The sequence below is a fragment of the Myxocyprinus asiaticus genome, chromosome 29, assembly GCF_019703515.2.
Source record: "Myxocyprinus asiaticus isolate MX2 ecotype Aquarium Trade chromosome 29, UBuf_Myxa_2, whole genome shotgun sequence".
NCBI lineage: Eukaryota > Metazoa > Chordata > Actinopteri > Cypriniformes > Catostomidae > Myxocyprinus > Myxocyprinus asiaticus.
The window spans coordinates 23,590,189-23,612,413 of NC_059372.1; the positions used below are offsets into that span (position 1 = coordinate 23,590,189).

General features: G+C 47.1%; 1 protein-coding gene across 4 annotated transcripts in view; it reads right to left on the reverse strand.

Annotated features, from left to right (window-relative positions):
* The window catches only part of samd11 (sterile alpha motif domain containing 11), a 124,293-nt gene that overhangs the window by 26,568 nt on the left and 75,500 nt on the right, over window positions 1–22,225 (reverse strand). For all 4 annotated transcript variants that reach the window (XM_051662998.1, XM_051662997.1, XM_051663000.1 and 1 more), the window contains exon 7: window positions 1,246–1,401. In XM_051662998.1, coding sequence (XP_051518958.1) covers window positions 1,246–1,401 — 156 coding nt within the window. The remainder of the gene's footprint in view (window positions 1–1,245; window positions 1,402–22,225) is intronic.

Here is a 22,225-nt window from a genome sequence, read left to right on the forward strand (position 1 = left end):
TCAAAGTCCCGGCAGCCAGACTTTGTTGGCAGTGGCTGACTGGCATGGCCTTATCGCAGGCTTATGAGCTCAGCATGCAAGGGTAAGCCAGCACATTTGCATTCCTCAGGGGAAGAACAACACCTTGGCCTGGTGAGTCTGTTTTCAACGGCAACCATTATGAAACAATACACCTGACATTTTTTCAGAAATCTGGGGGAGGGGCCGATGGTGACCCTGCAAATCATGTAGCTTCTGGGTTTCCCACAGAGGGTAAACGCCCAATCTTTTCTTTACAGATTCAAATTCCTTTCCACAAATAACCACACCTTTTTTTTGGGAGGGTAGTTGTGGTGGATATGGGGAGAAGAGATAGTGAGATAGGAAGTAGGAAGTAGAGCTGGAAAGCGAAAGCAAGAGAAAATTATGAGACAAGAGGAAGATTTGACAGATTTGGAAAGGGAATTGACACCCCAGCAAGCTGTGTGCGTATTTGTCTACAACGTGCCTTGGTGCAATAGCAAAACAGGGAACTATTATGTGGAGGTGACAGAGAGCGCAACACTGCTGTCATAAAATACCAGACATGAACGGCACATAAAGTGGCACTAATTTCTTACAGATGTAGGAGAGGGGCAATTAAATATTTTATAGCGTTCACCCCTTGGATTTGCAAGCAGTAATTAAGAAGCATTAACAATCAAATAAAATTTAAAGTCATATGCTCTTAGAATGTGAGATTGATTACATTTATGCTACTGAAAAAAGCCATAAAAGCTGCAGGCAATTAATGTTTTCTGAGTGAAAAAAGACAACAAAGCATTAGAGCACAGTTAAGATGTAACCAAACATATAAAATAAAATTATGTTTATTTTAGATTTCAGTTTTCAAAACGTTTTTTTTTCATCACTTCCGTTAATGTAACCACTGTACGTCATCAATGACCATACATTTGAAAAAGAAAGAAGAAAAAAGGTGCATTTTCCATGGTGTTGGTAATATAGAGGTTTGGCTTGCAGCCAATCACAGGGCCAAATCGATCCAGTCAACCTCAGGGCCCAATGGCAGCGTTATTTACTACTGTGTGTGGCAGTAGTCGCAGATCACCCACTCTGACATCCTACTATTGGGTGGGCTGGGACCGCAAATAGAATTGTCAGTAATCTCTGCAGCAGAGCTCGAGCTGTTTGTGTGGTATCAAGGAAAAAGACTACATGGCCAATTAGAGTTGGTACAGAAACAGGCTTGCATACACACACACTCACCGTGGCTTGGGACGCCCATGTTGTTAGCCAGCTGGTACAGGCGCTGCTGCTGCTCCTCGTAAGAGCCATGCTCATTCAGAGCTGACATCATGCGCCTGTAGTGCTCCTCGGGGGTCATGTGACAGCCCGGCTCCAGCGCAGGCGTTTGAGAGTTCTCTGTGGGACGAGAAGAACCAAAATGAAATCAGCTGTTCCAAAAAACTACCTCTGTGTAAGCTTGTAACTGATTGTGCGAGTGTTGTTATTACAATAAAGGAGTACATGCAGGGTCGAAAAATTTAACAAAGGTTTAAAAAAGGGTTAAAAAACAAGTGAGAAAAAATTGGCTTTGGTGTGTAAACAAAATGGAGTTAGTTCTGTCAGTTCGATCAGTAACTTTCTAAGGAAATGCAACGAATTGTAACAACAATAGACTGACACTCACTCAGTGATTCAAAGACACACAAACCATCTACTCAAGGCCAGGGTTGGGAGGGTTACTTTTGAAATGTATTCCACTACAGATTACAGAATACATGCTGTAAAATATAATTTGTAATGTATTCCATTAGATTACTCAAGGTCAGTAACATATTCTAAATACTTTGGATTATTTCTTCAGCACTGGTAGTTTTTTTCACTTCATAAAAACTCTGCCAGTAAGACAAAATACACATGTTGAAAATACATTCTCTGAAAAATCGAAATATCTTATGCAGTGTTGTTTCTAAAACAAGATAAATCTAATTGATCTTGTTTTAAGGATTTTTAGATATTTTTGCAGGAAAACAATACAAAAATTATTATCAAGAATACGATTTTTGCTCTAATATCAAAGGTCTTACTAGAAAAAAAGAAATGATGATCCATGGTTAGAAATAGCATTTTAACTAAAATTTACACAATGTTTATTTTTATTTCTTCTGCTCCAAACTTACTTCTCTGTCTGCTCGTATGAATGTAGCACATCATGAGAAAGTGTTTCACCGCTGTTCAAATACACGATGGATCGCATCATTTATATGTATAAATGTTTTCCATCTGAAAGAACTAAATATTAAATGAAACAAATTACAATAAAATGCAAAGTATTCTCTTCAGTAATCAAAATACTTTTTGAATGTAACTTTATTCTAATTACCAATGATTTAAATTGTAACTGTAGTGGAATACAGTTACTTATATTTTGTATTTTAAATACGTAATCCCGTTACATGTATTCCGTTACTCCCCAACCCTGCTCAAGGCTAAAGTATACTTTGGTTTTCCGTGTACCAGCACAGTACAGGCAAACTGTCAGTGTGCAGCCTAGTTCCCTATCTGTCACTCACTCGATGTTGGTGTCGATGTAGTGACACTAGGGGTCACTCTTGGGAGCCCGAGACACCTCTGGTCTTTGATAAAAGGCCAATGAAAATTGGCGAGTGGTATTTGCATGCCACTCCCCCGAACATACGGGTATAAAAGGAGCTGGTATGCAACCACTCATTCAGATTTTCTCTTCGGAGCCAAACGGTCATGCTCACTGAGCTGAATACTACTGTTCATTCACCTCTGCTGGATCTGACGGCGCATTTCAGCAGCTTCTCCCTCCTCTGCACTGGTGCACTGCAGAGAATGCCCCTGGGCGCTTCGGCAGAAAACTAGAGAGTATATTTTCTGAAAGAGCATTTTTCCACTCTAAAAGAGTATATATTTCTCTAAAAGAGTGCACACACGGAACGTCTTTTTAAAGACGCGTCTTTTTAAAGATGCTTTTCCGATTGTGTGTTATTCCTGGTTGTGCTCGTTATCTCTCGCCTTCTAACGGTCACGATCACTGTCTTTCGTGTCTGGGCACTGCTCACGCGGAGACAGCGTTCGTGGATGGTCATGTTCTCATTGCGAGAATATGTCCATGGCAACGTTGTGGTCGCGGCTCGCCTTCGTAAGAAAGCGAGCCACCCCAGAGGCTCCCGCCTCGGTCCTTTTACCCACGGGTTTGAGGCCAGCGCGGCTAGCACTGGAGGCGATTTGGGGACCCCTATGGGACCACCTCTGCCGGGTATCCCACCGTGGACCTCCCATTCCCCAGCACGCTCGTCTGCCCCGATCGGGCTTCCGGGTGAGTCTGCCGGCTCGTCTCACGGCGAGTTCGACCTCTTATTCGGAGCCAGTGAAAGTGATGAGCTCTCGAGCGCAGCATCGGAGAGCGGGCTCGTCCAGTCGGAAGCCTCAGCTGGGCTCCTCCCTTCGGGGTTGATCGCCCAGTCACAGGCTGACGCGGAGATGACGACATGCTTTCCCGGACAGCTGCGAGCGTCAGTTAGAGTGGATTTCACCACTCTTCCCTGAACCCTCGCGGCTCGGTGATTGGTTCCTGGGCTTGCGGCGCCACTCAAAGCCACGCCCCGCCCCGTTCCTTTCTTCCCAGAAGTGCATGAAGAGCTGACAAGGTCACGGGAGGCACTTTTTACTGCCCGGTCCCAATCTTTTCAGCTCCCCTGCTCTCACTACCCTCGATGGTGGGGCGGCCAAGGGTTATTCGGCAATCCCCCGGTGGATAAAGGTGCTCGCGGTGCACCTATGCCCGCAGAGCGCCGCCACCTGGCGTGGGTGCCCAAAGCCCCAGTCCAAGGCCTGTAGGTTTACGTCGTCTCTGACGGCCAAGGCCTACGGTGCCGCTGGACAAGCCGCCTCCGCCCTGCACGCCATGGCTCTCCTGCAAGTCCGCCAAGGCGCTAAAGGAATTGCACGAGGGTAGTTCCGCCCCGAGATTGATGCAGAAAGCGAGCCACCCCAGAGGCCACACTATTGGTCCAGGAGCGCCACCTTTGGCTCAACCTGGTCGAGATGGGTGAGGCCGACAAGACACGTCTCTCGGGCGGACGATGGCCACACTAGTGGTCCAGGAGCGCCACCTTTGGCTCAACCTGGTCGAGATGGGTGAGGCCGACAAGACACGGTTCCTTGCTGCCCCCATTTCCCAGGCATGCCTATTCGTCGACACCATCGAGGACTTTGCCCAGCAGTTCTCAATGGTAGAGCAGTAGATGGATGCTAGCCGGCATATCCTGCCCCGGCGCGGCTCAAGATCCCGCACCCCATCTACTCATCGCCAAGGGCATCCCCCTGCGGTGACTGCACCAGCTCCGCCGCAGCCCGCCCCTTCGGCCTGGCCCCGGCGTGGAGCCCACCGCAGGAAGCAGACGCCACCCGTCACGCGGCCGCCCAGAACCCATGAAAGGCTTCAAAGCGCCCTTGAGACGGGCGACCCAGGGACAACAAAACCCGCTGCTCTGGAGCTGGTAAGCAGATCTTCATCTTTTTGTTACCTTTTGCATTTAATTGCGCTGCATGCCCAAGTGGCTGCAGTACTCAAAAGCTCAGCAAGAGTGGTTTCCTTGTTCCCTGGGTCACGTATCCGGTGTGTACGGTTCCTCGGCATAGACGCGCTGGCACACAGCTGGTCCCCTGGCATTCGCAAATATGCGTTTTCCCCCAGTGAGCCTGCTTGCACAGACCCTGTGCAAGGTCAGGGAGGACGAGGAGAAGGTCGTCCTGGTTAGCACCCTACTGGCCCGCCCAGACGGGCCAGTAGGGTGCCTCACGGACCTCACGCTCCTCGCAACAGCTCCCCCCGGGCAAATTCCCCAGAGGAAGGACCTTCTTTCTCAGGGAAGGGGCACCATCCGGCACCCGCGCCCAGACCTCTGGAATCTCCGTGTCTGGCCCCTGGACGGGACGTGGAAGACCTAAGCTGTCTCCCACCTGCGATGGTAGACACGTTCACTCAGGCTAGGGCTCCCTCTATGAGGCGCCTGTATGCCTTTTAAGTGGCGTCTGTTCGCTAAGTGGTGTTCTTCCCGTCGGGAAGACCCCCAGAGATGCGCAGTCAGATCAGTGCTTTCCTTCCTGCAAGAGAGGTTGGAAGGGAGGCTGTCCCCTTCCACCTTGAAGGTGTACGTTGCTGCCATATCAGCACACCATGATGCAGTCGACGGTAAGTCCTTAGGGAAGCATGATCTGATCATCAGGTGCGCTCACTTCCATCAAGAGGGTAGGTGACCTGCAAGTGTTCTCTGTCAGCGAAATGTGCCTGGAGTTCAGTCCGGGCTATTCTCACGTGATCCTGAGACCCCGACCAGGCTATGTGCCCAAGGTTCCCACCACTCCTTTTAGGGACCAGGTGGTGAACCTGCAAGCGCTGCCCCAGGAGGAGGCAGACCCAGCCCTGTCGTTGCTGTGTCCGGTGCGCGCTTTATGCATCTATTTGGATCGCACGCAGAACTTTAGAGTCTCTGAGCAGCTCTTTGTCTGCTTTGGTGCACAGCGGAAAGGAAGCGCTGTCTCCAAGCAGAGGATCGCCCACTGGCTCATTGACGCCATAACTATGGCATATCTCGCCCAAAACATGTCGCCCCCGGTAGGGCTACGAGCCCATTCTACCCGTGGTGTAGCGGCTTCTTGGGCCCTGGCCAGAGGTGCCTCTCTAACAGACATTTGCAGAGCAGTGGGCTGGGCAACACCCAACACCTTTGCAAGGTTCTACAACCTCCGGGTGGAACCGGTTTCGTCCCAGGTAGTGGCACACAACACAAGCGGATAAACCCGGGATAGCCGGCCGGGTGTATCGCTTGCACATAGCGCCTTCCACCTCCTTTTGAGCTGAAGACATGCGCTGTTAATTCCCAGTAGTGTTCACAAAAGTTGTTCCCTGGTTGACTTCCTCCGAGCCCTGTGGCAATCGAGTTTTCGGAGAGACTCGCTGCCGGCCCAGTACACGCGCTAACTAAGAGCCCGGTTCTGGGGTAGGTGCTCCGCATGTGGCGGTTCCCTGTAAGGCTAACCCCATGCGATCTATATCTTCCGCTAATTCATTTCCCTGCTGGCAAACTGCATCTTCCTTGGGCAGAGCCCCTCTGCCCCTGTCTCCATGTTGTAGTAACTCCTTCCCCATTGGGCAGGATCTACCTTGAAGGCTCTCCACATGGTTGGAAAGACCATGTGATGTATTCTTCCACTTAAATATCCCCCCCTCTCTTGGGGCGAGGTGTGGTCTCCGCGGTGTCCTCCCCTTGGGAGGGACACCCCCCGACTAGACATGGCGGCCCAGTCAGATAATCCCCCTTCTTTTTTAGGGAGTGGAAAAAGAGAAGGGGAAAGAGGCCACGACTGGGTTAAGCCTGTCTCTATCTCTGGGTAGTCGACTTGTCCCCAAAAAGGGCCGTTCGACACTCATAACTGTGTTGGGGGAGGTTACGTGTCGACCTGGTGTGCTGGCTATGAGACACAGCAAGTCTGCCCACCACACACCGGCAGTTCACGTAACACAGTTCAGCCTTGTGGCGTTTTGTATAGGGACCCCTAGTGTCACTACATCGACACCAACGTCGAGTGAGTGACAGATAGGGAACGTCATGGTTACTGGTGTAACCTCCGTTCCCTGATGGAGGGAACGAGACGTTGGTCCCTCCTGCCACAACGCTGAACTACCCGCTGAAATGGCCGGACCTTATATCAGCTCCTCAGTGTAAAATCTGAATGAGTGGTTGCATACCAGCTCCTTTTATACCCGTATGTTCGGGGGAGTGGCATGCAAATACCACTCGCCAATTTTCATTGGCCTTTTATCAAAGACCAGAGGTGTCTCGGGCTCCCAAGAGTGACCCCTAGTGTCACTACATCGACACCAACGTCTCGTTCCCTCCATCAGGGAACGGAAGTTACACCAGTAACCATGATGTTTTTCTAGAAACGTGGACGGTCCACGTCTTTGTACATCATTTGTGCATGCACCTGAAATTTACTGTGCTGAAAGACTATAACAAAGTAGTCGTAGTGCGCATGCGACAAATGCGCCCATTTGGGTTCATAGTCGAAAGAGCATACTTTGAAAGTCTGAGCTCTCGACCATGCGTGAGACGGAAAAGCACACGGAAAAACTATTCATACTCTAGACATCTGTCATCTAAAAAGACATCTGTCGTGACTCTAACAACTTTTACCTCAGCAGAAAATTTACCATAAAAACTTTATCTAGGACGACTAAAGTTTTTTTCTCCCAGAACTACATGCAGCAACACATACTGTATACATGGAATATTTGTTGCAATAAACCTAGGGATGCACCGATGTATCAGTTGCTGATATTTATCAGCCAGTTATTGACCCGCTTGTTTTATTTATTTTTTGGGATTTTCTCCCCTTTTTCTCCCAAATGTGGCATGCCCAATTCCCAATGCGCTCTAGGTCCTCGTGGTGGCGTAGTGACTCGCCTCAATCCGGGTGGCGGAGGACGAATCTCAGTTGCCTCTGCGTTAATCCTCACATCTTATCACATGGCTTGTTGAGCATGTTACCGTGGAGACATAGCGCGTGTGGAGACTTCATGCTATTCTACGGCATCCACGCAAAACTCACCAATGAGAGCGAGAACCACACATTATAGCGACCACGAGGAGGTTAACCCAACGTGACTCTACCCACCCTAGCAACCGGGCCAATTGGTTGCTTAGGAAGCCTGACTGGAGTCACACAGCACGCCCTGGATTCGAACTTGCGACTCCAGGTGTGGTAATCAGCGTATTTACTTGCTGAGCTTCCCAGGCCCCCTAATTACTGACCAGATTAAAACCATCGGCATATTGGTTATAAGCATGAAAACACAGATATGAAAAAATTATGATTGATTTATAATTCATTAGTAACACACTTTGTAAAAACTCACAATTCAGAAATAATGATAGCCACAATATGGAGGGTTGGCACTCCTAAGAACATGATGTAATTTCTCATTCTCATGTTAATGCGGAAAACCCGCAATAAACGGATGTGACAGTTGTAAAAATGTCACTTACCTATAGGCTACATGATGAGGGAAACCATCCAAAATGCTTTGAAACCAGCAGACTTTGACTTCTTAGATATCGGTATGATATCCATTAATTCTATAATTCAGTAACTGTCTGGTTTGGTTCAGCTACGAAATCAGACATCAGAAGACTACAAAGGACAGTTCGGACTGCTGAGAGGATTACTGGTTGCCCCCTGCCCCCCCTTCTAGAACTATACATTTCCAGAGTGAGGAAAAAGGCTGGAAAAATCACTCTGGACCCCACTCACCCTGCCCACTACCTTTTTGAACTGTTGCCTTCTGGCCGACGCTTCAGAGCTCTGAGCACCAGAACCGTCAGGCACAGGAACAGTTTTTTCCCTCAGGCTATCCATCTCATGAACAGTTAAATTGCCCCATTGAGCAAAAACTATGTGCAATACACAGTTTAGTCTTTTTTATATTTATCAAACACATCCAACCTCTTCTGCCATTTCATTCCTCTGAGAAAAAAAAACAAAAACATTTGCACTGTACATAACAGATTTGTATTTGCACTGTACATAACAGATTGTATTAGATTTGCACTACCCATGTGTATGTGTGTATGTATGTATGTGTGTGTCTGTACGTATGTGTATAATTCGTTTTTATTTTTTATTATTATCTATGTCTTGCTGTTGTTTATGTATTGTTGTACACTGGAAGCTCCTGTCACCAAGACAAAGTCCTTGTATTTGTAAGCATACTTGGCAATAAAGCTGATTCTGATTCTGAAACATTTTCATATCGGTGCATCCCTAATTAAACCACCATAATGATGTATTAGGAACTCTGTGCAGTATCACCGAGAGACAAGAGACTAGCTTGTGCATAATACTGCAAGTGATACAATGGCCTGCACTATTTTTTACTATTATACAAGGAAAAACAGCAAAATAATCTCATTGTCATAAAGACAAAAATATATATTTTTTATAAAAAATAAAAAAGCAAAATACAGTTTTATGGCCAGTACGATATATTTCTGGCTGGACAATTCTCAAAATTCACACACCATTGGCAAGTGAGTACATTTTGGAAACTGATTGTCTGAATATGAACTCGTGAGTGAGTGAGTGAGTGAAAGAGAGGGGTATGTGTGGTTCTCTTTTGGAGCAGGCAGTACACGGGGCAGTAACTCAAGCCAGCACATGGGGAAAGACTCTTGGGGTAGAGAGGGGTGGAGGAAGAGAGGTGGAAGGGGGGATATTTTACCCTCCTCATTGAAACCTGAGCCTCACCCCAGGCAGGCGAACAGGAGCAGTGCGGCCCAGCGCAGGGGATCAGGGGGTAGTGTGTTCTGCCAAACGACAGATGATCCACTCGAGAGGCTTCAGGTGTGTGTGTGTGTGTGTGTGTGTGTGTGTGTGTGTGCTCAAGTGTATGATGTTTTGAGGCACTGTATGTACAGTTGTGTTGTATGTGCGTTCATTTAAGCTAGCTTATATAATGTATGCAAGTGTTGTACACATGCCTGTTTACGTTTTGACATCAACAGCAGAGATTTGCTGTCTGATTTTTGGAATAAGCTGATTTTTGGTAGTTATTAGCGTATTGGTGTTCATGTAAGCACACTCAATATTTCTGTAAAAAAACAGAAAAAAGACAGTAAGCAAAGGTATACATATTCAAAATGAAGAATTACAAGAGAGTGCTTTGGTGGAGGGATTTTCAGTGAAATTCTGTTCAGCACACAAAGCTAATGTACGACTTCGGAAGATTTGGAATTTAGCACATAAGTCATATGGAGCTATACCTTTATGGTGCTTTTGTGGTGATTTTTTTACAATTATTATTGTAGCTTGACAGCCTCAGTCCTCATTATATCACTGCATGTAAAAGAGTGACCAAGACATTCTGTTGTAGAAACTGTCCCTAGAAGTGAGCTAAGTCTGACAAAACCTCGCTTTGGGGACATTCTGGGACGTCCTGAATTTAAAAAAATATATATAAATAAAGCATATTCTGTTTTTAATTCTAAATGCAAAAAGTTTTCTTTTAAGGGTAGGATCAGGGTTAGTCGGTAGTCAATATAATTAGCTTTATATAAAAACAATAGAAGTCAGTGGCATTTTCTGTGGTATGTAAGATTATAGTAAGTCCATGGTTGGTATGATTTACCCCTAAAAGGTGCATTCACTGCTACAGGAGACATGAAGGTATCTGCAGTGTAAAGCTGCTTGTCTTGCTGCCTGTATCACTGAACAGTTTGTGTTAAGTCCAGCTTTTGCATTTTTGTTTTGTCTTGCTTTAGTCATTAAAGGTAATACCTGCCCTGAGATCTGTGCTGACCTCCAGCTGTGCGTACAGTATATGTGTGCAAGTATTTGCACTTTTGTGTGCAATTTATGTGGTTGTGTGTGTGTGTGTGTGTTTGTGCATGTTTGGGAGGTAAGACCTTAGACAGCAGCAGCTGCTGAGCTCTCAAACAACACACACATGCACACAAAGCCACACACGTTATACACATTGTTATGTTGTTTGGGTGTGGTGTGGTGGTGGATCACAGACACGCAGACATAAGGCATTAGATCAGCGGTGTTCCAAAGCCATGCTAATCCACAGCGGGCGACCGACACAAGCCAACTGTAATTTACAGGGTTAAAACACACATAACACTGATTTATCATTCTCAGTGCAGAAGTTGTGCTGTTTGTGCTACATAGTGATGAGAAGGTAAAGCTTCAAAATAAAACACTGTCCAAACAACAGAGAGCTCAGATGCCTAATCGCTGGGTGTGGATGTGTTGTGACATACAGTATACTATACATATAAAACATACTTGATATAGTACTGTAATATTTTTTTTATCATATTGTTGAACTGAACAACAAAATAATATATTGATGTGTTACCATTTCTAATGTAAAATTTAATGTCAAAATTTTTCCAGATGTAGCTCAAACAAGCGTTAAGAGAAAGACCTCACTATGATGAAATTGAATATAATGTTGATAACATTTATTTCAAAACCGAAATCACACATTTAGTTTATTTGAGAAAATGTGTACAATTAACAAATTAAATGATTTTGCAAATTCAAATTTGAATGCATGTTCAATATATGTTGTACTAAGTTAGACAACAATAACACTTGGTCACATAACAACCAAGAACGTCATGGTTACTGTTGTAACCTCCGTTCCCTGATGGAGGGAACGAGATGTTGGTGTCGATGTAGTGACACTAGGGGTCACACTTGGGAGCCCGAGACACCTCTGGTCTTTGATAAAAGGCCAATGAAAACTGGCGAGTGGTATTTGCATGCCACTCCCCCGAACATACGGGTATAAAAGGAGCTGGTATACAACCACTCATTCAGTTTTTATGCTGAGGAGCCGATATAAGGTCCAGCCATTTCAGCAGGTAGTTCAGCGTTGTGGCAGGGGGGACCAACATCTCATTCCCTCCATCAGGGAACGGAGGTTACACCAGTAACCATGACGTTCCCTATCTGTCACTCACTCGACGTTGGTGTCGATGTAGTGACACTAGGGGTCCCTATACAAAACGCCACAAGGCTGAACTGTGTTACGTGAACTGGCGGTGTGTTGTGGGCAGACTTGCTGTGTGCCTCATAGCCAGCGCACCAGGTCGACACGTAACCTCCCCCAACACAGTTATGAGTGTCGAAAGGCCCTTTTTGGGGACAAGTCGACTACCCAGAGATAGAGACAGGCTTAACGCAGTCGTGGTCTCTTTCCCCTTCTCTTTTTCCACTCCCTAAAAAAGAAGGGGGATTATCTGACTGGGCCGCCAGGTCTAGTCGGGGGGTGTCCCTCCCAAGGGGAGGACACCACGGAGACCACACCTCGCCCCAAGAGAGGGGGGGATATTTAAGTGGAAGAATACATCACATGGTCTTTCCAACCATGTGGAGAGCCTTCAAGGTAGATCCTGCCCAATGGGGGAGGAGTTACTACAACATGGAGACTGAGGGGCTCTGCCCAAGGAAGACGCAGTTTGCCAGTAGGGAAATGAACTAGCGGAAGATATAGATCGCATGGGGTTAGCCTTACAGGGAACCGCCACATGTGGAGCACCTACCCCAGAACCGGGCTCTTAGTTAGCACGTGTACTGGGCCGGCAGCGAGTCTCTCCGAAAACTCGACTGCCACAGGGCTCGGAGGAAGTCAACCAGGGAACAACTTTTGTGAACACTACTGGGAATTAACAGCGCACGTCTTCAGCTCAAAAGGAGGTGGAAGGCGCTATGTGCAAGCGATACACCCGGCCGGCTATCCCGGGCTTATCCGCTTGTGTTGCGTGCCACTACCTGGGACGAAACCGGTTCCACCCGGAGGTTGTAGAACCTTGCAAAGGTGTTGGGTATTGCCCAGCCTGCTGCTCTGCAAATGTCTGTTAGAGAGGCATCTCTGGCCAGGGCCCAAGAAGCCACTACACCATGGGTAGAATGGGCTCGTAGCCCTACCGGGGGCGGCATGTTTTGGGCGAGACATGCCATAGTTATGGCGTCAGTGAGCCAGTGGGCGATCCTCTGCTTGGAGACAGCACTTCCTTTCCGCTGTGCACCAAAGCAGACAAAGAGCTGCTCAGAGATTCTAAAGCTCTGCGTGCGATCCAAATAGATGCGTAAAGCGCGCACCGGTCTGCCTCCTCCTGGGGCAGCGCTTGCAGGTTCACCACCTGGTCCCTAAAAGGAGTGGTGGGAACCTTCGGCACATAGCCTGGTCGGGGGTCTCAGGATCACGTGAGAATAGCCTGGACCGAACTCCAGGCACGTTTCGCTGACAGAGAACGCTTGCAGGTCACCTACCCTCTTGATGGAAGTGAGCGCAGTCAGGAGGGCAGTCTTCAAGGAGAGTGCCTTAAGCCCGGCTGACTGCAAAGCTCAAAGGGGGCTCTCTGTAGACCCTGAAAAACTACAGAGGTCCGATGAGGGAACAAGGCGCGGCCTGGAGGGATTCAGCCTCCTGGCGCCTCTTGGGAACCTGATGATCAGATCATGCTTCCCTAAGGACTTACCGTCGACTGCATCGTGGTGTGCTGCTATGGCAGCAACGTACACCTTCAAGATGGAAGGGGACAGCCTCCCTTCCAACCTCTCTTGCAGGAAGGAAAGCACTGATCTGACTGCGCACCTCTGGGGGTCTTCCTGACGGGAAGAACACCACTTAGCGAACAGACGCCACTTAAAGGCATACAGGCGCCTCGTAGAGGGAGCCCTAGCCTGAGTGAACGTGTCTACCACCCCAGGTGGGAGACAGCTTAGGTCTTCTGCGTCCCGTCCAGGGGCCAGACATGGAGATTCCAGAGGTCTGGGCGCGGGTGCCGGATGGTGCCCCTTCCCTGAGAAAGAAGGTCCTTCCTCAGGGGAATTTGCCCGGGGGGAGCTGTCACGAGGAGCGTGAGGTCCGAGCACCACGTCTGGGCGGGCCAGTAGGGTGCTTACCAGGACGACCTTCTCCTCGTCCTCTCTGACCTTGCACAGGGTCTGTGCGAGCAGGCTCACTGGGGGAAAACGCATATTTGCGAATGCCAGGGGACCAGCTGTGTGCCAGCGCGTCTATGCCGAGGAAGGCCTCGGTGAGGGCGTACCAGAGCGAGCAGTGGGAGGATTCTTGGGAGGCGAACAGGTGCACCTGTGCCTGACCGAATCGACTCCAAATCAGCTGGACCATCTGAAGGTGGAGTCTCCACTCTCCCTTGAGGGTAACCTGTTGTTACGGCGCGTCCGCCGAAGTGTTGAGGTTGCCCGGGATGTGAGTGGCTTGCAGCGACTTGGTGCTGCTAATTCCGTTGGAGGAGACGGCAGGCGAGTTGTGACATACAGCGGGAGCGCAGACTGCCTTGGCGGTTGACATATGCTACCGCTGCTGTGCTGTCTGTCCGAACTAGCACGTGCTTGCCCTGGATCAATGGCCGGAACCTCCGCAGGGCAAGCAGAATTGCCAGTAACTTGAGGCAGTTGATGTGCCAACGCAGCCGCGGACCCTCTAGAGGCTGGCGGCTGCGTGCCCGTTGCCAACAGCGCCCCAGCCCGTTTTGGAGGCGTCTGTCGTGACCACGACGCGCCTGGAGACCAGTTCTAGGGGAGCACCTGCTCGTAGAAACGAGAGGTCGGTCCAAGGGCTGAAAAGACGGTGACAGACCGACGTAATGGCCACGCGGTGTGTCCCGTGGCGCCATGCCTGTCTCGGGACTCGAGCCTGGAGCCAGTGCTGAAGCGGCCTCATATGCATCAACCCGAGTGGCCACCGCCGAGGATGCCATATGCCCCAGGAGCCTCTGAAAAAGTTTCAGTGGAACCGCTGTTTTCTGTTTGAACACCTTCAAACAGGCCAGCACCGACTGGGCACGCTCGTTCGTAAGGTGAGCCGTCAAGGAGACTGAGTCCAACTCCAAACCAAGAAAAGAGATGCTCTGAACCGGGAGGAGCTTGCTCTTTTCCCAGCTGACCCGAAGCCCTAGTCGGCTGAGGTGTGAGAGCACCAGGTCCCTGTGTGCGCATAACACGTCTCGAGAGTGAGCTAAGATTAGCCAGTCGTCGAGATAGTTGAGAATGCGAATGCCCACCTCCCTTAACGGGGCAAGGGCAGCCTCTGCGATCTTCGTAAAGACGTGAGGAGACAGGGACAGGCTGAAAGGGAGGACTTTGTACTGATACGCCTGACCCTCGAACGCGAACCGCAGGAAGGGTCTGTGTCGAGGAAGGATCGAGACATGAAAGTACGCATCCTTCGGGTCTACCGCCGCGAACCAATCTTGATGCTGGACGCTCGTTAGAATGCGTCTTTGCGTCAGCATCTTGAACGGGAGTCTGTGTAAGGCCCGGTTCTGTCCTCGCAGGTCCAAGATTGGCCGCAACCCACCGCCTTTTTTCGGTACAATGAAGTAGGGGCTGTAAAACCCTTTCTTCATCTCGGCTGGAGGGACAGGTTCTATCGCGTCCTTCCGTAGGAGGGTAGCGATCTCCGTGCAAGGTAGCAGCATTTCCGTCTTTCACCAAGGTGAAGTGGACACCGCTGGACCTGGGCGGATGCCCAGCGAAGTGAATCGCGCAGCCGAGTCGGACGGTCCAGACCAGCCCTCGTGACGGACTGGAAAGCGCAAGCCATGCGTCCAAGTTCCGTGCAAGGGGGACCAAAGGGACAATGTCATCGGATGTACCGGCAGGTGGGGCCTCGCGGCGGGGCGGAGATCGAGGTGCCACACCACATCGTGGCCATGCTGAGTCCGAGGACATCGAAGCACTTACCTGGCTCCCTGTGACCACCCCCAGAACAGCCTGGGACGGGGGAGGAAGAGGCCTGTCCTCGTGACCCGTGGAGACTGTCACATCGGGGGCGGATTTGTGCCACAGCTGGGCGCTCAGGGCGGGAGACCGCCGCTGGAGCGCCAACCTGCCAAATGGAGTGGTGGACGGTGGTCGTGATGCCAGCCATACACACCGGATATGTGACCCAGGGAACAAGGAAACCACTCTTGCTGAGCTCTTGAGTACTGCAGCCACTTGGGCATGCAGCGCAATTAAATGCAAAAGGTAACAAAAAGATGAAGATCTGCTTACCAGCTCCAGAGCAGCGGGTTTCGTTGTCCCTGGGTCGCCCGTCTCAAGGGCACTTTGAAGCCTTTCACGGGTTCTGGGCGGCCGCGAGACGGGTGGCGTCTGCTTCCTGCGGTGGGCTCCATGCCGGGGCCAGGCCGAAGGGGCGGGCTGCGGCAGAGCCGGTGCAGTCACCGCAGGAGGATGCCCTCGGCGATGAGTAGATGGGGTGCGGGATCTTGAGCCGCGTCGGGGCAGGATAAGCCGGCTAGCATCCATCTACTGCTCTACCATCGAAAACTGCTGGGCAAAGTCCTCGACGGTGTCGCCGAATAGGCCCGCCTGGGAAATGGGGGCAGCAAGGAATCGTGTCCTATCGGCCTCACCCATCTCGACCAGGTTGAGCCAAAGGTGGCGCTCCTGGACCACTAGTGTGGCCATCGTCCGCCCGAGAGACCGCGCCGTGACCTCCATCGCTCGGAGAGTGAGGTCGGTCGCCGAGCGCAGTTCCTGCATTAATCCCGGGGCGGAACTACCCTCGTGCAGTTCCTTTAGCGCCTTGGCGGACTTGCAGGAGAGCCATGGCGTGCAGGGCGGAGGCGGCTTGTCCAGCGGCACCGTAGGCTTTGACCGTTTGAGACAACATAAACCTACAGGCCTTGGACGGGGGCTTTGGGCACCCGCGCCAGGTGGCGGCGCTCTGCGGGCATAGGTGCACCGCGAGCGCCTTTATCCACCGGGGGATTGCCGAATAACCCTTGGCCGCCCCACCATTGAGGGTAGTGAGAGCGGGGAAGCTGAAAAGATCGGGACCGGGCAGTAAAAAGTGCCTCCCGTGAAGAAAGGAACGGGGCGGGGCATGGCTTTGAGCGGCGCCGCGAGCCCAGGAACCAATCACCGAGCCGCGAGGGTTCAGGGAAGAGCGGTGAAATCCACTCTAACCGACGCTCGCAGCTGTCCGGGAAAGCATGTCATCATCTCCGCGTCAGCCTGTGACTGGGCGATCGACCCCGAAGGGAGGAGCCCAGCTGAGGCTTCCGACTGGACAAGCCTGCTCTCCGATGCTGCACTCGAGAGCTCATCACTTTCGCGGGCTCCGAATAAGAGGTCGAACTCGCCGTGAGACGAGCCAGCGGACTCACCTGGAAGCCTGATCGGGGCAGACGAGCGTGCTGGGGAATGGGAGGTCCGCGGGGGGATACCCGGCGGAGGCGGTCCCATTGGGGTCCCCAAATCGCCCCCAGTGCTAGCCGCGCTGGCCTCAAACCCGTGGGTAAAAGGACCGAGGCGGGAGCCTCTTGGGTGGCTCGCTTTCTTACGAAGGCGAGCCGCGACCACAACGTTGCCACGGACATATTCTCGCAATGAGAACATGACCATCCACGAACGCTGTCTCCGCGTGAGCAGTGTCCAGACACGAAAGACAGTGATCGTGACCGTTAGAAGGCGAGAGATAACGAGCACAACCAGGAATAACACACAATCGGAAAAGCATCTTTAAAAAGACGCGTCTTTAAAAAGATGTTCCGTGTGTGCGCTCTTTTAGAGAAATATATACTCTTTTAGAGGGGAAAAATGCTCTTTCAGAAAATATACTCTCTAGTTTTTCTGCCGAAGCGCCCAGGGGCATTCTCTGCAGTGCACCAGTGCAGAGGAGGGAGAAGCCGCTGAAATGCGCCGTCAGATCCAGCAGGTGAATGAACAGTAGTATTCAGCTCAGCGAGCATGACCGTTCGGCTCCGAAGAGAAAATCTGAATGAGTGGTTGCATACCAACTCCTTTTATACCCGTATGTTCGGGGGAGTGGCATGCAAATACCACTCGCCAATTTTCAGGTGTCTCGGGCTCCCAAGAGTGACCCCTAGTGTCACTACATCGACACCAACGTCGAGTGAGTGACAGATAGGGAACCAATGATGCCTGGTGTCACTGACGTCAAACCTGGCATGACACATCTTGATGCATCAAAACTGTATGCAAATATGAATGAGATTTGCATGCTATTGTGGAGGGGAAGATTAATAATTAAAATTTTAGACTGTCATTTGCAAAGTTATCAAAACTTAGAATTTAGTACATGAGCCATGTGGACTACTTTTATGGTCCTTTTTTGTTTATTTGCCATATTTTGAGCTTGACAACCCCGTCCCCAATTACTTTCATTGTATAGGAAAGAGCAGTCTGACTCAGGACATTCTGGAAAATAACTCAGTTTGTGTTCCACACAAGAAAGAAAGCCATACCGATTTGGAAAGGTATAGGGGTGCGTAAATGATGACAGAATTTGTGTTTTTGCGTGAACTATAAACAATTTTGCCATGTAGGTTTGCACCTATTTTTCCTCACTGGTAAATCTGGTGTTATGAATAGCCTAAGTCCAGCTCTCGCTACCTGTTCAACTCTTCCTGCTAAATCACACCTTGATTATATTTGTCACAAAGTTTGCCTGATATTTCTGCTGCCTCTCTTTTGCACCGCTCCACCTTGTTAGTTCAGGTTGTAATATTTAGCATTACGATTACATTTAGATTTTGAACATTTAGACTTTGATTAAAACTTTGGATTTAACATTTATGTCTTGATTGCTTCCCCCTAATTGTACAAAAAGTTACATTAACCCTCTGGGGCTGACGGACGCGCCGGCGCGTCCTGCTGGATTTTTCCTCATAACAGCGGAAACAACTTAAAATACTCCATCATTTTTGGGCATACAGATAAGTGTAAGACATCATTAGAGACTATAAAGGGTCTACTTTTATTTGTGTACACTCACAATAACAACAAAACCTTGTGCTTTTGTAAAATAAAGAAAATAAACAGGGTGCGCTTTCAGCCATCTCTGTCTCTGCGAGCATCTTTCTGAAACACGTCACAAAAATGAACTGAAAATCTGCTAATATTTATCACACAAACATGAAACATATGTCTAAAGAAAGCTTAAAATGTCTACTTTTAAATAAAACAATTCAAATTTAAAACAAATATTCTCCTGCAATGTAATCTGTATGAAACAAAGCGATGTACAGTTTCTCCTGGCTCAGCTAATTATCCCTAATGAGATCACATCCACCAGCAGAGCACGCTATTCATACAGTAATGTGCTGAGGCGATCAATGCAAATGGTAAACACCCCCAACAGTGCCTTAAAAAACATCAAGTTCATTCACTTTTCTGCGCGTTTGGAAGATGGCACCCTACACAGGTGAGGAAGCTCCTGGATAGTGACGAAGAGTTCACATTTTCCTCAGAAGAAGAATGGAAATCCGACGAGGAACATTTGAAGAGCGACTTGATCCAGCCGAGGGTACAATTTCAGATGAGTAAGTCATTTAGTTTTACTTACATATTAGTTGACATGCTTTTTTATATAAACATGGACATATTTTACTAGTTGGACTATTTCCAGACTTGCCAGCCAGTTTTCAAAGTATTGAAATTTGAAATATGTCCTAATAGGCAAGTTTTAGTTACATTTAAATGTTGTTTCAGCTAAAGCGGTTATTTAAATTGTATGCTGTATGATATAAATATGATATGTAATATGATATAAAAATAATATGAATGTTTAGATTATATTTGAACTAGTGTTTATGCTACCTCATCAACGAAGTTTATGCTTGCAAATATCTGTTCGGGTGTAAATGTGTAAAATGTGCTGTAAATATGCCCATATTAGAAAATCAGCATATTAGAATGATTTCTGAAGGATCACGTGACATTGAAAACTGCAGTAATGAGGCTGAAAATTCAGCTTTGATCACAGGAATAAATTGCATTTTACAATATATTCAAATAGACAACAGTTATTTTAAATTGTAAAAATATTTCACAATAATCACTGTTTTTGCTGTATTTTGGATCAAATAAATGCAGCTTTGGTGAGCAGAAGAGACTTCTTTTAAAAACATTAAAAAATCTTACTGATCTAAAACTTTTAAACGGTAGTGTAGGTCTAAAGTTTATAAGTAAAGTCTTTATGTAAAGAAAATGTATAGTCAGATTACTTATTTTAACTTAAACTTGATTTTGTGAATAAGCTACAAACAATACATTCAATCATTAAGTCTCTTCATATTTATTTTCTCTCAGGGGAGGGGTCATTGTCTCCTTAGGTGTGAATCACATCAATATTCATGATCATCCACGCCTCCTTGCATATGTCCTTTCTAACACTAAAAGTGTCTTACAAAAGTTAAATGATTATATTGTTTTGTAGAGAATGAGTGATCAGGATGGTTTCACATCATTTTTGTAGCAAAAACTCTAGGCTACAAGATCCAGTTCTCAAAAGTCTTGTGAACAAATGTTTAGTATGTGTTATATGGCCTTATTTCAGTGACTTAAAATATTTGTTTTTTCAAAAACCACACATAAACGTTATTTTCTCAAAAATACAAACATGAACATACATGTTGTTCACATATTATTGTAGCCCAGTTTGTGCTGAATACAGTGTTATCAGACTTTAGCCATTAATATGTTTTTAAGCAACTGAAAAAAGCACAAATGTCAAGGCATGTCAAAACTTCTCCAGGGCCCAAAACACCCTCAGACCCCCAGAGGCTTAAATGATCTCCAAATGTACAAAAAAAAAAAAACAAAAAAAAAATGTTGCTTATCACACAGACTTACCATGAGAGTAAAAAGAAACCACAAAATTTTTCATCTAGCAAAAGGAGGAAGTTAAACATCCCCTTCCTACATCTTTCTATTTTCCTTCATTCGCTCTCTTTTTCTCTATCTAACAAACCGCTTCCGGCTGATCACAGACTCATAAACTGGACTTCTTGGGTCTGAGCGTGTCATAAGAGTTGTCATGATGGACAGACATGTGTTATATGCCACCCCAAAAAGGGCTAAACACAGTATTTCCTAAGTCACATTAGAGAATCATTGCATACTGGCTCTCGGTTACTGGGTTTCATTGTTTAGAACAACAATAACAAACAAGTCCACCCCAAGAGTCGACTTCCATGCTCTAGGCTAAAACAGTATAAAACCAAAATTTCATACAAAACTTATCAAAGTCTAAACAGACCTAGATCACTGATGCTTGAACATAGGATACTTTTTGTGCAGTTCTGGGTGAAGGTGAGTGTGTTTAGTTAAAGTCCCTGTGACTTTTAGTCTATATTTATTCCCTTTAAGGTCATCAATATGCTAGTGTACTTCTAAATGCTGACAAAATTTTATATAAAATATCATAATTTTATTATAAAATATCTTTTTTTAGATACATTTCATGACGACATGAAGCGCCTTAGAAACTTTGTCCAATCAAATGCTTTCTAGAACAAGAACACTCCTTCCCCCTAGTGTATCTGGCTGTCCATAATGACAACTCTTATGGCACGCTCAGACCCAAGAAGTCCAGTTTAGGAGTTTGTGATCAGCCGGAAGCAGTTTGTTAGATAGAGAAAAAGAGAGCAAGTGAAGGAAAAGAGAAAGATGTAGGAAGGGGATGTTTGACTTCCTCCTTTTGCTAGATGAAAGATGTACATATTACTGAAGGACGTGTCGATGCAGTGCAGGTGGCAGTCCGAAGTTGTGAATCTAGTCACCATACACACAAAATTTACAAAGGTTTTTGTATTTCTTCAAGAATGAACAAAGTGACGTTGATGAGTTTGTAGGTTAGTGTATAAAACTGGTGTAACTGCGCAAACTGAATGATAAGAAATTATTATGCAATTTCTCTGTAATAAAGACATACTTGTAACTGAAAATACATTGTGAAAGCTATATGAAAGATACTTATACACAAAATATCATCCAGTGATGGCTAAAGTAAATAATCTTTTTCTTTTGATAATGACTTGGGTCAAATTTAATGGTAAAATATGTGAGTTGCGCTCCATGGCACTGCAGAATTTTGAGCTGCCTCTGGAGTTGTAGGTGTCTAGTATGTGTGCATACCTTCATAGAAAATAATTGTTTCATTTTAGAATGTGCCATGTCATCAGCCAGACGCGCCTGGTGTGTGCCCCCCTTTAATTTACCCTTCCAATCGCACAAAGTTGTGTTGAGAAATATGTTTATAGAGACAAAGACTATTGTGCAACAAGCAGCCCTACTAATTATATCTGAAAAAATGCTGATATATATTGATAATCATCGAGGAACTTTTCTGATTATGATGTAGATGCGTAAAAAAAGCATAGATCCCAAGACTAACATATGTGTGTGTGTGTGTGTGTGTGTATCTATCTATCTATCTATCTATCTATCTATATATATATATATATATATATATATATATATATATATATATATATATATATATATATATATATATTAGAGCTGTCAGAATTAACGCGTTTAAATCAAAAGTTTGTGTTAATTTTTCTTAATCGCGATTAATGCATTTACCATTAATATAGTATAAACCAGTATAAAAACTTGTTGGGAGGGCAGAACCTTAGTAATGTGTCCACCCGGAGTCATTACACTGATGCACATACCACAAACACACACAAACACTGTGTTTGAAATCAAGTTTTTTTCAGCCTATGTAAGGAACATTTTAATTACCAGCTTCACGATTGCTGTAAGAAAGCGGATAGCCACATAGCCTCCTTGTGGCAGATAAGAGTTCAAGAGATTTAATGCCCATTGCAATGAAAATGCAACCTATGTG